The sequence below is a fragment of the Rhinolophus ferrumequinum genome, chromosome 5 (genome assembly GCF_004115265.2).
Source record: "Rhinolophus ferrumequinum isolate MPI-CBG mRhiFer1 chromosome 5, mRhiFer1_v1.p, whole genome shotgun sequence".
Classification (NCBI taxonomy): domain Eukaryota; kingdom Metazoa; phylum Chordata; class Mammalia; order Chiroptera; family Rhinolophidae; genus Rhinolophus; species Rhinolophus ferrumequinum.
Window position 1 is genome coordinate 17,239,921 of NC_046288.1, and position 16,490 is coordinate 17,256,410.

Below are 16,490 nucleotides of genomic sequence, written 5' to 3' on the forward strand. Positions count from 1 at the left end.
CTGAATGTCCTTTCTTTGTGGCGTCTGAATAAAGGATCAGCCTGGGAGACCAGGAGCCAGAACTGCATCATTTCCTTCCTGGGCCTTGGCCAGGAGACACGTAAGAGTCCGGAAGGAACTCTCGTTAGGAGTCGGAAACAGCACAAGGAACTCTCCTTTAGCCCAACTGGGAAGAGCACGCAACCTTCTAAAGCCAGTAACCTCGTCTGAAGCCTTTCTGTTTCCTCGCAGACCCCATGCCCACCTCCACCAGAGCCAACAGGACGCACGCACAGGCTCCAGCGCGCTCTCACAGCAGCCAACATCTTCCTTTCTATCCATCCCAACCTCACACGTAAGAGTTGGCTCCGGACCCACATCCTAAACAAAGCTTCTTAGATGGACTCAGCCCTAAAGGTCTTTCCCATCTTCAACACCTAAAGCACTTCCATTGCCTGGTTTATCTTCTAGTTTAACAGACCTATCAATTCCCAGGTTTTGCTACTTCTTGGAGGAGGAAGCCATTTCTTGAACTTCTTTTGTTAAAACCTGTGGCAAGACCCACAGTAGGGGGTATCACACATGTTTTCTTTACATGAATGAAAAAGAGAAGAAGGTCAACACTGGGAGAAGACACAGACTAGCTCCCTGCAGCCTGAGGTTCTTTTTTTTTTTTTTTGAAATGAAAATCAAATGTGGCTACTTCCTGGTGGTGGAAAGAACAACACTTGAAAATCTGAGCAGCACCTCTCGTGTGATTTCCAGGAATGGGGGATATGGGTGCCTCCTTTTAAACAGGAGAAGGGCTCAGTGTGGTTCCAGAGTCAGGCTGGAGAATCTGGGCGGCACTGCCAGCTTGTGGTCCAGTCTCCACCAGCTTTAAAAGTTCTGCCTCCTCACTGGAGTACACAGTGGTGTCCGTGTCGTCAGAGTGATACCCGGACTGGTAGCCACTGGTCTGGTTTGAGCCTTCAGATGCCACAGACTCCTTGCTTTTGCTGGGCATCAGTCCACTGTGGAAGAAATGGCAATCATTTGGTGGAGTTGGTGGAGAGAAGGCAATTCTTTTGCTTCTTACCCTAACCCCATTGCCAACCCCATGCTGACTATAATTTCCCTGGAGACAACAACCCCTATCTCTCCCACTTGTCAATCAACATATCAGGTTTACTCAGACAATGTCTATTTTCAGGTACGAGCACGAATTAGTCATTTCAGATAAGTCCTCTTATTCAGGTCCAGGTCTTTCAAGCCTGAGATGACATGAAAGGCAGTTCTCCTGAGTTATGCAAAGGCTCCCACCAGTGGAACATTTTTATGGCCTTGCAGATTGACAAGTTTGTATACAGTGATAGAAGCCAAAGGGACTCTTTCACAATCTGAAAGGAAATTGGGATGTTCTGAAAGTCCACTTGTGCTTTCCTTTCCCCACACTGCCAATTAGGGGATTATAAGGCATGTTATGGTGTTAATAAAGTTCTTGAGCAACATTAAAATTTAATAGGTTGAAGCGTGTGTGCAATCGAGCCAGACATGTCAAAAACTGCTTTTTACTCATCAAAACCACATTCTTTGGAAGGACTGAGGACCTGGGTCACTCAGCAGCAAGCAGAGTATGTTTTCAATGGTGTGGATTCCTGACAGATGGTAATCATGTCAAAGCTTAGATGTGTAGGCTGTGTTGATCCAAAACTTGGACTTACATTTTCAAAAGCCATTCTGAGATGTGGGTTTTTTCCTCTTAATAAGTGTTTTACCAAATTATTCATGTTAAATACTGCAAAAAAAGGTTTTATGTACTCTTTTCCCGTATATGGTTTAAAAGTTATTTCAAATAACTAGAAATGCATTATTTCTTTGAATCCAATCCCAATGAAACAAGTTTAGTGTCACAAGCTATGGCATGGCACAGAGTTATTGCTGAATAAGTATGTTTTGAATCAATAAATGAAACCTATGACTGGCCCTCACAATTTCTTACCTTGGGTCTAAGGCAAACAATAAAATCGCAGAATGACACAATTTAATTTTTTTTTCGACATGAGCATCACTCAATAACCTAGGGGTGCTCCCATTTTATAGAACAGATTATAAATAGATCAAAATCTCTATTCTTACCAAGAGTGAACCCACGAGCAAATAAATAACTACTCTGTATCCTATTATTCTTATAAGTACAGATTTTCATTTATGTTCTAGGTTAAAAGTAGATATATCGATTTAGAACAATTGTGGAACCACCTAGGAGAAATTATATCCAAAACCAAGTTTAGTTTTTTACCCACAATTAAGTACTTAACTCAGCCAATGAAATTTAAGTATCTTAAACAAATAGATATTGGCTTATTTATATATCATACTTCTGAAGGACAGATGCACCATTTATGTACAATTTTGAAAATTCGGCAGAGTCCACAAAGATTTTAATCATCTCAGTAATTTTAGGGATCACACCCAATGACCTCTTTGTTATTTAGCCAATACCATATAAACCACTGACCACAGTAAATATACTCAGAAATTCCCTACTATTCATCATTCTCATAAAAACTGACCAAATCCTTTAATTTCAGATTCCTTTTTAGACTTGCCGCTTAATTTGTTTGCTTTGTTTCAGTTCTTTAGTGAGGTTGATGCAAACTTGTCAAATCAACAAAGACACAAAAAGGGAAAAACTCTGTACCTACATTGAGTGTCCTAAGTTCCTTCCAAAAATTCCTCTTTAGATTTGTCTTTTCTATTTGGCTAAGCCTTACCTAAAAGACGGAGCTAATTTGGTTCTGTCTTCCAAGGTTTTCAGCTCTTCTGATGCAAGAACCATACCGCTGTCGGTCTGGTTGTCCTTTTTAAGAGACAATGAGATGACACAGTTGATAAGTGTGTACACTGACCAACTACTTATTTAAACTGATTTCTTAACCCATCTATCAGACAACACATTTCAATGTTCTGTAGAGGGAGGTAAAGGTGTTATAGCCAGAAACTGCAAGCTGCCACCACTTCCTAGAAGTAGACCCAGGCCAGGAAGAAGAGAGGAATTTATCAAGAAGAAGCTAAGAGGCCCATTTCCTTCCCTCTTTTCACAATGATGCTATTCACAGTTGAGCGGAATTGGGCGTGAAGCTACATTATCTTGAACCTTGGACCAGGGGCTTTACTTATGGAAAAATCAAGGGGCCCCAATAAATTCCATTTCCATAGTGACCCCATGACACAGACCCTCAAGGATAGCCTTGTAATGAGGCTCCAAGACTCTAATGCTTAGGCTAATATTTATATAGCTAATGTTTCATCCTTTGTATTATTTCTAAGACTATTTTTAAAAGATGTACTTACATCTGGGATTACTTTTACTTCTGGTTCTTGCATTGGGATATCTTCAAATGTTTTTACACTCACAGGCCGGCTTTTTCGCTTACTGTTCTGCAGATACTGACTGCAAAAGAACAAATATTTATATTTTAGTGGTGGTATATTTGGCTGCAGATACCACAAGTGATACCTAAGTTCATTATCTTTCAGCCACAAATTTAGTAGCGACCTTCAAAACATCCTTTGGAAAAAGAAAACCAAAACAAAAATCTTTCTCTGCTAGCACACATTGAAGGCTTAATTTCCTGTGAAAGGCCATTTAAAAGTATAATATAACTGAGGGGCCTAGATGATCCCCTGTTCTTTTGAATCATACTTCTGAGGTCTAGGGCTGGCCTAAAGACAACAACAGCAAACTAAGTGATCAACTGCCTTCTGCTTGGCTTCCCGATTGCATGCAATTCCTCCATTGAGTTCTCAACATATTACTGAGTGTCTCACTTCTTTCTGGCCATCTCCAAAGAGCAACCATTCAATGAAAGCTGGGCAGAGGAAACACCTGTAGATCTCACTGAATCTCACTATAGGATACTGAACCCAGCAGGATCAGAAGACACCCTCCTCCGTCTACATGTAATAGACATTTAGTGTATACACAGGGAGAGGGGCTGTGCCACACTCGTCCCTATTCTCAGCCCACAGAGTTGCTGGTCTTAAGAAAGGGCAGTGGTTCAAGAGTCACAAGATACTCTGTTTATTTCAAAGTCTACTGCCGACTACATAAACTTGGGAAAGTCATAACTATTTCTATGCCTCTGTTGCCCCATCTTTAAAGTGCACTGGCTTTAACTCTTTCACTCAGAAGGATGAATGAAGTGGTCAACGGTGGGTGGTAAGTTCTTAGAATGATGCTCTATCAACCAAAGCTTGTTTTCCTCCTTTGAATTCCCAAGGGTGCCAGTTTCCTTCAGGAGTCCCAAGAATAGGACTTTTCAGGCAACACATCACCTGGCCTCGGGATGTGCTCCTTTCCTGTCCCGTGGCTTTGGGTAAGTCTGAGTGATCTGGTTAAAACTGCCCACAGCCGAAGTGGAGAGAAGGCCAGTCCTTTCCACGGGGAGGGACAGCAAATTCACTCTTTGCTCTGATCCTGTGTACTTCCCACCCAGGCAGCCCTCTGCACACCCCTGTGTTTTCTGTGACCAAGTGGAATGAGGACTCTCGTGGGACAAAGGAGAAGAATGGAAACCGAGTCTCCCTCCCTTCCCCCAGGAGGCTGGCTCCTCTCCCTACAGAGAGGAGAGAATGAGGATTACCAGTGACATCCTCATTCAGGAAGCTCCACAAGAAAGAGGACATAATATACATGGAAGGAGAAAAGCCCACGTCTCCTAAGTCCGGTCCCTAAAAGTGGCGGTTACTAAAAACTGTTGGCAGGATAGTCAATCATTCATTCTCTCACTCACTCAGGAATCCCTTCTCGAGAATCTTCCACATGTCAGGCACTGTGCTAAATGCTCTTCAACCATGATCTTGTGGCATCTTCACAAATGGTAACTCTCTAGGGGTGGGTATTATTATCCCAACTTCAGATGAGGCACTGAGGCATAGAAAGGTTAAGGACCTTGTCCAAAATCACCTAACTGGAATATTTGGTTTATTATTTTAAGGGCAATGAACAATCACTGAAGGATTGTAACCATGAGATTGACCAGGTCACACATGCCTTTTAGAAAGATGACTCTGGGTTGAGGAGGCAACGAGACCAAGGAGGGCGCGATTCCACTTATCTGAGAGACAGAAGGGCAGCCTGACGATAGAAAGGTGATGTTCGCAGGGTTTGGACAGTGGGCGGATCCCAGCGGTATCTGCGACATAGAGTCACCTAGAGTTGGTGAGCTTGGGCAATCACGTGGTGGCCTTAGCAAGGACAGCACCTTGACTTCGGAGCTCAACAGCTCCAAGAATTGCATGGCCCTTCACAGGTAAAAAACCATTTTCATGGATATCATTACATCTGCTCCTCACAAAGTTACCAAATAGTTTGTTCTTTCGTTGCTGTTTTTTTTTTTTTTTTTAAATTTCCCATTTGGAGATGAGGCAGCTAAGGCTTAGGGAGGAAACGGCTAGAACTGAAACTCAGACTTTGGTCTCAGACACTAAAGTCAATGTGGGGGGGAGGGGGTGTTGCTTTGTTTGTTTGTGTGCTTAACCCGACTCTACATGGACTCGCTGCGGGAAGTATCAGGAAGGAAAAGGAAGAAGAGGGCCGTGGACATGACTGTTCAAGTTTTTATTAAGCACCTACTATGTGCACAACCCAGTCCTCTCCCATGTGTGCACTGACTATGTGGTGGAAAGGGGGATGAGGGGGTATGTGGGGTGTGAGAGAGACAAAGGGTGGGGAAAGGACTTAAAGCTGTCTAACATCAGAGTCAAATTCAGGAACATTTAGCCAGCAAGCTGTCCCAGCCTTTAGTCATTACTAACAATGAACCAAAATGAAGAAAATGGTATGTGCTATAACCTTTCTCTGAGAGAGAATTGAAAAGAAATCTTTGATAAGGTGCTTGGAGTGGGAGGTAAAACTCCCAGGGGAAATGATGGAGCAACCGCAGATGGTCCCCAAACTACCTTCAAAGAAAAATGAGTGCAATTAATATGTGTTTTCTTGCCGGAAGCATACCAACTTGAGGCCAGACCTGATCCGCAGGGAAAATGAGAGACAAAGCTCAGTCTAGACACTGGTGGTCCTTCCGCCTCACCCGTCCCCCACACGCTTCTCAGCCTCTCGCTAAATGAATGCTGAACACATATTTTTTTAACCAGGCAACAAATCATGAGTCTGGCTCCTACAGTGATGTCTCTGTCCAGCTCTATTTATAATGCAATGGAATTGAAAATTATAAGGGAGAAGCAAGTGAGAAAGACTCTTCGGCTTTTCTACTTGACTGGAAATGTGGAAGAGGGAAAAACAAGTCTGCTGAGAGGTACCCCAGTCTCATCTCTTTCTCCCCAGGGGAGCAGAACCACAGAGAGCATCAAAATGAAGTGTGCTGTGTGCAGGTGCCTCCATTCTGCCTTTCTTTTAACCCTGATGATTAAAATTGACTGTGGAGTCTTATTTTTATAAAAGGGGAAAAGGTGGAGGGGTTGGGAGGCGATGCAGACAAAAGAGTCCAATTTCTATTTCATTTTTCAAATTATGGCTGGATAAAAGAGAAACTGGACTGGAAAGACCAATTCAAAAATCACAGACAGAAAATAGAAGCCAGGCCTGTGTTCGGAGTATGGTGTCACATTTGTCCACACTTCTGGGGATAAATGTTAGCAGCCCTGTCTTAGATCCAGCATTACATTTGGCACTTCCATTACACAAGCATGACTTCATCGAATCTCAGCACCATGTGCAAAGCACCCCAGCGAGCCAAGATGCTGCCGACTTGGGTCCTCACTCCACCTGGTCACAGAAAACCCAAGGGATAGAGTTCATGATCAAATGGCTTTCTGAGAAAGGAGAAGGCAGTAGTGTTACGGGAATAATTACCACACCAGAAGGCCAGCTGAACTTGAACTAGGGCTTTTTTAAACATGGGAGTGGAACTGCACAGCCTTTCATTTCATTACTCTTTCTCTCCGAGGGCTCCTCCTTGGTGTGGGGAAAAAAAAACAAAACGGCACTGAGATGTCAGAGGAACTGGGTTCATTCCGGGATGTAATTTTAAGCAACTCACGTAAGAGCTATCATTTTTAAGTGCTCCCTAAGTGCCAGGTACTTAGAAATGCATTATATCAGTAATTCTCAAAACAATAATATTCCAACAACATCAGTGTCCTCGCTTGGGTCCCAATTAAGACCTGCTCCAGGTCACACAGCTGCTAAGAGGCTGACTTGGGAGATCACGCCACTTCTATGTGACTCAAAATCTGGATCTTGAATCACAATATCGTATTCCCCCAGGTAATCACTCAGCCTCGTGCTCACCATCTACATCAAAAAAGATCACAGTTTCTACCTTGTCTAACACTGTGAGTTCTCAGGTGGGCAAAATCTGATAATATAAGGAAAGGCTCTTTGAAAAATGCCTACAGTTCCTGACATAAAAGGAATGGACGGGTCACTTGTTGGCCTTCTAACCACTCTGAGCTCTCTTCCTTTCAGAGCAGAATTCCTGCTGCTCCGTGTGACTCTTGGGACAGACTGTCCAGGGCGCCTCCTCACCTGCTACCTGGCAACCTGCCCACATGCCGGAGCTCCGTGCCCGTCCCTGCAGCCACGGCACACTCAAGCGGGCAGCCTGGGCCCACGCAATTGGGGGGTCCAGTTACAGGAGGAAAGCTCCCAAAGGGGTAGGAAAAGAAACAAAGCAAAGGGAAGCAGTCCCAGGCTTAGTAAATGGCAATTTTAATATCATACTGTAGAAAACCATATCAACTTTTTCCTTATGCACAGGTGCTGGGAGAGAGAAAAAAGAAAGCTGCCTTCAGAATCCCTTTACAAATCAGGAAAGGACTGCAGTGCATGTGTTTTAAATAAGCCAAGAAATCCCATTATGCAAATAAAATGCTCAGAATCAGACTTGGGCGGGGCTTTGAGGATGTGCTGTCCAGTCTGATTCAGGGCACATCCCATGGCACACTGTATCCTTAGCCCCAGGGGCATAAGTATGTTTTCATATACGCATAGAACCCTTCCTTCCTGACTCTTTCCTAAGCCATTCAATTCCCATTAATAAAAGAGTACATGGGGATAATTTAAATGCAGATGTCTTTGTAAAATTGGTCTCTTTTTCTGGAGATTAACAAACTGTGGCATGCCAGCTATTTGCAGCTGCAGGGCTTAGCATTCTGAAAGGAAGAGCTATGGCAGCAATGTGGGCTACAGATGGGAGGAAACACACCTATCCAGGCCCTCTTCAAGGAGCATTTCCCTTTATGTTAGTCTCAGGGCTATGGTTAACTGTGGAAGTGGGATGCTGCAGCTTTATAACGTGTCTTCCTTCCATTCCCCTCCCCAAGATGACCTTGAAGTCCCCCCTCCCCCGCAAGGGGATGCTGGCCATATACAGTACCTGATTCCTGCTGTGTTGTCATAATGGAATTTAGGGTCACACACTTCCTCTTCCTCTATACAGGAAACAGGTGAGGTAGGCAGAGAGAGTCCAGAATCCTCTTCCATGCTCAAAGTCTCTGATATCGGAAGAACAATGTAGTCTTTGCCATCCTGAAACAATAAACACAGAATGCTATTGTTATGGCTTCAGTCCTTCAAGGGCCTTTTCATGAAAAACAAAGGCCAAGGGGGCTTGGTTATGGGGTATGTTGCCTGGATATCTGAATGTAAAACTTGAAGACAACATTAAAAATGGCTTGTCCACACCAAAAGGGCGCTTGAACGGTATATGTACATGAAAGTATATTGAAGGAGTTCATGAATAATAAGATAGGTGAGGGGACACACAGCACTGTGGCTACAATAAAGACGAAGTTAGCTGTTGTCACAGATGCAGCAACAGGACACTGACAGCTCCACACGCCGGGTCCTTTAAAGGACACGTCATCCAATTTTAGCCTCTACATTTCAAGGCAATGGAAAAACGATGACAGTCTAGAGAAAAGCAATAAATGTACAGGAAAATGGGTCTTCGATAAAGAGGTTGCACAATTTAACATTATTTCATCAAAAGAAAGAAATAAAGGGTAATATGATACCTTTAAATGTTTGGAAAGTTTATGATAAAAACAGATTTGACCCATTATCCCTCAGCTGTCCAAAAGAAAAGCAGGAGGAAATTGGCTTCCATTCACTGTAGGAAGAGGTGTTGATTGGAGATTAAGTAACTTTCTCGTGGTGAGGGCTAAAATCTAAAATGGAAGTTATGGTGGCCTGGTGTTTTACCGAAAAAAGAAAAAAAGCCATCTATTTTACAGGGTTCAGATGCATTTTTGCTTGCAGAATGTATTAAAAACTCCATCATTGTTGCTATTTTGTGGATTTTTTATTGTTGTTGTTATTTTTACTTTAGAAGAGCATCTGAAGACTTAACAAAAAGATACATTGGTAGGAACAGAGTGGTCTGCTCCCAGGTTATGAATTAGGATCTCATCTACCTAAAACAGTAATGACAGCTTTTAGAAAATCATTACTGCTAAGATCTGGAAGAATATGGCTCCTTATTCAGTGGCTGGGAGGACAGCATCGTGACTGTGAGAAGATATAGGCAGTAGAGGGGCCCTTGGCCACTAAGCACTCTTCGTAGAAGCTTCTTGGATGGAGGTCACAAACCTGCTGAGCATTAGCTTGTAACAGATTTCCCAAATGTTCCACCAACTCTGAAAACGTGGGTCTCTGACTGGGCTCCCCATGCCAGCAGTCAAGCATGGTCTGGTACCTAGAGAAGCAAAACAGTGATGTCATGAACGGCCCCTTTTCGCCCGATCCAATGCTGCAAATAAGCACTTGAATGAGTACACATTTACAAAGAGTCTACCAAGGGCCAAACTGCGAAACGGGGATACCTAAGACACTGGTGTTCCCCTACACTTGGAGCATTCAAGTGTGCATAGAAAAGAAAATTATAAATCAGCATGTAATAAAGACTAACGGGTTGGTATAGATAAAATGCTATTATTTCAAGAAGAAGAGATGACTCTGTGCTTGAGATTATCAGGGAAGGACTGTGAAGGAGAAGCAGGACACGAACAGGGCCAGGACGGTGTATATAATGCCACATCTTCCAGGCAGGGAGAATTGTGTGAGCAAAGAAAGGGAAGAAAAGGGTATTTTTAAAGTCTTACATTTCTGGTGTGGTATAATCAGGGGCTCTCATTCTGGTTCCTTCTTTCAATCGCCTACAAAAGTCCTCATCAATCTTTACTCCAGGATATGGAGAAGCACCTGGATTAAACACAGGCATGGGATGTTATTCGACTTGATTTATTCTTATAGAAAGCCCTGGCTGAGCCTGACTCTTGACATTGTCCCCTATATCCTCATCACCTATATACTCTTCCTTTCTCTCTTTCTTTCTTTCCTTTCTTTCTTTCTCTGTCTCTTTCTCTGTCTCTCTGTCTGTCTCTCTCTCTCCACCCCCCTCGCTCCCTCCCTCCCTGCCTCCCTACCTCCCTCCCTTCCTTCCTTCCTCCCTTTTATTTCACAATCCTAAGCTTCCAAAAAAGTTTCACCCAGTAAAGATCTACTACAAGAGAGGAAAGGTATATTGAGACCACTGCCTTTTATTGTGTTTGAAGTCTGGGTAGAGGGACCAAGAGAAGTGACTTACCTAAGGAAAATATTTCCCAGAGCAAGACACCGAAGGACCACACATCACTCTGAATTGTGTACACTCTGTCAAAAATTGTTTCCGGGGCCATCCATTTCAAAGGCAGGCGTGCCTAAAAGGGTAGAAGACAAGGAATCAGAACCCAATGTAGCAAATATCTGAAGACAAACACTTCCTTTGCTCCTGAACACAGGTCCTGAAGCTTGCTGAGAGGTGTTTGAATTCTGTAACTTAATAGACACTGGGTTCATCTTTGAAACTTACATCTCCTTTTCTGACATAATCTGGGTCTTTATAAATATCCCGGGCCAAGCCAAAGTCACAGATTTTAACCACGTTCTTCTCCGACAAAAGGATATTTCGTGCCGCCAGGTCCCTGTGGATACACTGCAAAAAGAATTATGTGTGCATTAGGTCTCGGCACAGCTGATCTTTTCTACATCTGTTGTGACCTCATGCTTTAAAAAAAAAAAAAAAAAAAATCCCACATCAGAAAACCAACTGATTAACAAGCACCGGGGTTAATATCTTTTATCAACACTTCGAAAAAAGTCTGAGTTTCATTGAGACACACATCTGCTTATCCCATAAACAGTCCCAGACTTTGGAGTTAAATAATTAAGTTATAGTATGATGAGGGAGTCATAAATAGACTTCTCTTGGACACAATTAAGAATGTGTTTGTGGTCACATCCACACATCCCTTTTGCCTGGCTCCATATACGGTTAAAACGTTATTCTAAGGGAGGCCCCAGAATGGGATTTATTTTGAATGAATGCACGGAAATCAGAAACAAGGGGCTCTCGCTGGTTTGGTGCCCTTTGTTGGTTTCCCCATTCCATATGTAACTAAAGCTGGACTGGCTCTGATAAACAATTCCCCATGGGGCTCATCCTGTTTTCAAAGTATAGGATTATCATAAAGGTCTATTAAAGCAATTTCAGCTTCTCACTAGTTAAGTTGATTCTCTGGTGCACTAAAAAGGAAAACGAATTTTCCTTGGCTTTCCTTCAATTCTTTTCTGCTCCCCAGTTTCTCCCTTCTCTATACTCCCCAACTTCATACTGCTAAGCAGGTTTGACTCCACCTGGTAGATTTGTGAGAGAATAAGAGTCTCAGGAACTTTGAGAAATGAACGAAAGGTTTAGATGAGAATTCAGTTCTTACATCTGTGTAGAAGTGGTCGTGTGAGCCAAGCATTACTGACCACCCTGCACCTCGCATCTTGTAGCACTTTCCTCTGAATGAGGCATATTCAAAAGTACGTTACCTAACATGAATGAACAAGACAGGAGATTCCAAAATACAGACAGCCCTTCCTACTTTCTTCCCAACCTAAGAGCTTCCTTTTTCAGCCCAACAATGAGGTGATATTCAGGAAACCAGCTGGGAGATAGATGAAAGGGGAGTTAAAGTATCTCCGCCCTCCCCGTTCTCACCCCAGTTACTGAAAGGAACCCTGACTAAATGGCAGCCACTGGTCTTAAAAAAATAAGAAAAAAAAATAAAAAATAGAAGTCTCCAAGAGGACCTTTCTCTTTGGAAAAATCCTGTAAAACTTTATTTCTCTCCCTTGCCCATGGGAGAGACAAGACAAGAGCTCCTGGCAAAAACACCTGAGACCCTAAAGCTCTGAAAGCTGTGATGAGCTTTAAACTTCAGAAAAAAAGTGGGTTAGGGATTTCACCCTAATTTAGAAAGCAAAACAAAAGAAACAAACAAACAAAAAATAATTTAAGTCTTTCTTCCCCCAGTAGGTTGCCACAAGTACATTTTGTCAACTGATAATTTTTCTTGAAACTAAATTTGAATTGTTCATGTTTAATGTCAAACCATCCATCCAGAGGGGTGACTTCAACCAACCGCGCTCCCTCTGTGGTGTTTACAACCTTTGGAATATTTGTAACTTGTCACGTCCCCACCTCAGCCTTTGTTTGGCCTACTTTTCTAATTTTAGCTGTTTTAATCGCTTTCATCTGAAGCCTGTCCTTCCTAGATTCTAATTATACTACTAACAAATACTTCTTGATGGATGGTGAGGAATGTACAATAAATTAAAAATAGATTCTCTCACACCAAGATATTTTCAAGGCTTGGTCCCTCACCTCTTCCAGGTTATTACTCAAATGTCACATTCTTATAAAGCCTTCTATGTCCGCTTCTTTTAAAACTGAAAATCGACACACACAAACACAGGAGCACATGCATGTACAAACATACCATTCCTATATACTCTATAATCCTTTCCTGCTTTTTTCCCCCATAGCTCTTACTCCTGTCTAACCCACTATGTATTTTACTTATTGATATTGTTTACTGTGTGCTCCATCCACCAGAATGTAAACTCCACGAAGCCGGAGAGTTTTGCCTGTTTGTTCACACAGCATCCTTAGTGCTTAGAAGACTGTCTGCTCTTAGTAAATGCTCAATAAGTAGTATTTATCAAATGAATTAATTTTATGAAATACTTAAACCTCCTTAATTAACAGAAATGAGCCTCCCCAATAGAGCTCTTCTAATAGCCCAGAGTGGTGAATGAAGCACAATCCCCAACAAACATCCGTGCCTGGCACTCGACATCTTATTTCCAAATCTGTGATCTGAAAAGATACTTTGTTTCCTCTTGAGCTGTCGTCCTACCTTCCGTGATGCTAAAAACTCCATGCCCTTAGCCACTTGGAAGCTGTAACAGATGAGATGCTCCAAGGTCAGGAAGTTCTTGTACAGATCTTCAGAAACTGTCGGAAGATGCAGGAGGACCCAGATCAGTTATTTTCACCAGAAACTATTTGTTTCTAAGAGTAATCTTCATTTTAAAATGTGGGAGTTACATTTCAGGAAATAGAAACGTATAGAAAATGCTTCTATCTTCTATAAGTTTGCTGAATACCAATGTTATTAACATTCATCATGTCCATTAGCAAAAAGTTTGTTTTTTTTCCATTTCAGCCAAACTGAACTAGCAAATCCAGGAGGCAGAATGGAGGTAAAATTTAATGGGGTGAAAGAGGACTTTTAACAAATTTGCTGTTTTAGACGGTTGTTGGTTGTTTTTTTTCCCATGTACCCAGAGGGATAAACAATAGTTTCATATCAAGAGCTCTAAAAATAAAACAACAATATTCAGGGTCAGTAGGTGCCTGACCATTGCAGTGTGTATCTGAAGCTGAAGTTGAATAGTGATGGGTGTCGACCGTGGTTTAATATATATATATATATATATATATATATATATATATATATATATATGGTCACGGTATGTGGAGTGCAGTGCAGGGAATGAGGTCAGTGGAACTGTGGCAGCTGTGTGCGATGTTGGAGGGGTGGTAGATTGGGGGAGAGAGGTTGTCACTTTGTGAGAGGTGTAAACATCTATTAAATTGTTTTGAAACTAATAATAATAATAATAATAATATTTAGGGTCATTGATTCTTTTCTCTCCAGGCTTTGTCCTGGGACAAAGGCAAAAGTCAAATTATAATTTACAACAGATAACTAAAACTACCAGAAATATATTTAATTCTCTCACTTGCAAGCTGAGAAAGTCCTGTAAACACATTAAATCTGGCCTGTGAGGATGTTTTTCTCCTTCAAGACCACGAATTGAGACATGACCCAGCCAGCAAGAGAAAGATGAATTTACGTAAATTGGTGGTATTTTCTTCCATTCAACTGGTACAAATAAACACTAACACATTAACGGGTGTTTCAACATGATCTCTTAACTTTAGTCGGATAAGATATGGCTTCTTTCCTGGAGACAAATACCAAAGTAAATGAAAACTCAATTGTAATAACCTTATAAGTATTAAAAAGGCTTCCAACAGTTTTCTCAATGACTTTGTATGCTTCGGGGTAGAAGGCTGTCAGTGAACAATTAGTGAAACCCCTTCATTTTCCAAATGAAGAAATGGAGGCAAAATTCTAGGCCAACACTCTTTCTATTCCAATTTACTACCTCCATCCCTTGTGTGTTCAGCTCACTGGCTACCATTTTGTGAGAGATCAGAATGGAGCAGAAGTGGCTCCACTCAGTGTAGGTCCAGTTATATGAAGGCTAGACAACCTCCCCATGCTTTTCTAGAACACATTGTAGCCTCACACTGCCTGCTTGGCTTCTAAGGAAAAGAACTCAGATTTCACTACTATCTATGGCCTTATGTCAAGGGACAATCTATTTATTTCATGATTAGATTCTTCTAAGCTCATGCCTCAAGAGAAGCCAGATGTCAGGAAGCCCCACGTCTACCTCCAGGGAGCTCTCTCTGCTCCTTTGGAGGGAAGCAGATATATAGTGTATCCTGGACCTGGAAGAAGTCCTAGAAGTTAGACTGGAACTACAGCTCCACTCATAAGGAGCCCTAAAATATCATTGGAAGCATAACTGGATAAAGAAAAGTGTATTTACCAAGACTTTCCTGAGGAAGTATGGCTGGAAGGAAAACTTGCTAAGCCACTTAGGTTGGGGTAGAAACAACAGATGGCCCCTACTGTTGGAGAAGGTTAGGCATGATTAACTGAAAGACTTCTGTTGTGCTGGTGAGATAGGCAATGCTTAGGCAATGGGGAGGCTGATCAGCCACCAGAGAGCCTCTTTTACCCTTCCAGAACATAGCACTCTCCTGCCAATAAATGTTCAAGCGGTATTTTAAGAGCATCGGTTTGATCGTTGCTGACTATTTAGCTATCCCAGGGTACCGAGATTTCTCAGGCTAGCCAGGCTTTGTCTTACAGTCTAGCCCGCTGCTAATTTAGAGCTTCCACACTTCACCTTTGGGGAGACTCAATGAAGGCAGTTTAGAAATTCAGGTCTCTTTCAAATATTAGGTAGTATTAGACGTTTCCCGTGGCAAAATTCCTCGGAACACCCTGTCATCTTGTCTGTTCCTACAAGAGCAGGTGTGAAGTGCAAAAGAAGCAATGGCAGGTACCTTCTTCCTCCTCCACATCACTCAGGGATTTCTCCTCAACGAATCCAGAGCTGGCTGAACTCTGGCTACTGGTGATACTGTCCAAGCGGCGTTTGGGATCCATGGTGATTTCCCCAACATATTCTTTCCCTTGACGGAATCGTGCCCCTTTGGTCTATAAAGAAGCACATGAAAAACAAATTCCTTGAATGCAAAAGAAATGTCTAAAACATAGTAAACTTTGGAAACAATTGTAACTACTAAAAAGTGGACAAGAAGGACAGTGATATCAGGATCAGGCAGTCTCTGGGTTGAAATTTTGGACACGTGTTCTACATAATAGATTTTCTTCCATAAAGCCTAGCTCCTTCTTTAGCTTAGAGAGATATATGCTTTGTTTCAAGTTTCTTTCAGACACACTTTCAACATTAGGGTGTTCCATACAGAGGGATTTATATTCCATAGGGCCAAATATAACTAGGGGAGAGAGAGAATAATCCAGGGCTTTCTTTCCCTTCGTTCTTCCCTTAATCACCCCTACCTTCTTCTCTTCTCAGGCACCATCTATGATGGGTCAGTAGATTAAAGTCACAAAAATAAAACATGAGAAGCATATGTCCCCCAGAAGGTAAAAGAGAAAGTTATGACAGCCAAGAGGCAATGTGAGAAGATTCCTCAAGAGTTCTTCACAGAATTTTAACGAAAAAAATTAACCTGTACCACTTTGAATTTTCCTCCATTTTACAATGTAGCCAGAGTTGAGTTAGGAAATAACATACCTTGTAGGGGACAAATTCATTTCTCTTGCTCCTTAAGTAAGTTGATAGGTTTCCAAATTTGCAGAATTCCACAATTACCATGAGTGGGCCTGCAGATAGCACATGTCAAGAACAGAAAATGTGTTTTCATTCATGTTTCTCACTAAGTGTTAAATATGTTTTTAAACCAGAAAATATCATAGAAGAGTCTACAACCTTTCAATGGGGACAGGATCATAGAACTCAA

The 16,490-nt window shown here is 42.0% G+C and overlaps 1 protein-coding gene across 2 annotated transcripts in view; it reads right to left on the reverse strand.

Annotated features, from left to right (window-relative positions):
• Positions 1 to 612: 612 nt before the first annotated feature.
• The window catches only part of KDR (kinase insert domain receptor), a 41,651-nt gene continuing 25,773 nt past the window's right edge, over positions 613 to 16,490 (reverse strand). Inside the window, exons 20-30 of one of the 2 annotated variants that reach the window (XM_033106485.1) lie at positions 16,265 to 16,353; positions 15,507 to 15,660; positions 13,216 to 13,313; positions 10,839 to 10,961; positions 10,575 to 10,686; positions 10,090 to 10,189; positions 9,578 to 9,683; positions 8,364 to 8,515; positions 3,316 to 3,415; positions 2,736 to 2,821; positions 613 to 992 (exon numbers count right to left, since the gene is read on the reverse strand). In XM_033106485.1, coding sequence (XP_032962376.1) covers positions 770 to 992; positions 2,736 to 2,821; positions 3,316 to 3,415; positions 8,364 to 8,515; positions 9,578 to 9,683; positions 10,090 to 10,189; positions 10,575 to 10,686; positions 10,839 to 10,961; positions 13,216 to 13,313; positions 15,507 to 15,660; positions 16,265 to 16,353 — 1,343 coding nt within the window. In that variant the 3' untranslated portion in view covers positions 613 to 769. The remainder of the gene's footprint in view (positions 993 to 2,735; positions 2,822 to 3,315; positions 3,416 to 8,363; positions 8,516 to 9,577; positions 9,684 to 10,089; positions 10,190 to 10,574; positions 10,687 to 10,838; positions 10,962 to 13,215; positions 13,314 to 15,506; positions 15,661 to 16,264; positions 16,354 to 16,490) is intronic. The other variant, XM_033106487.1, reaches the window with a different exon arrangement.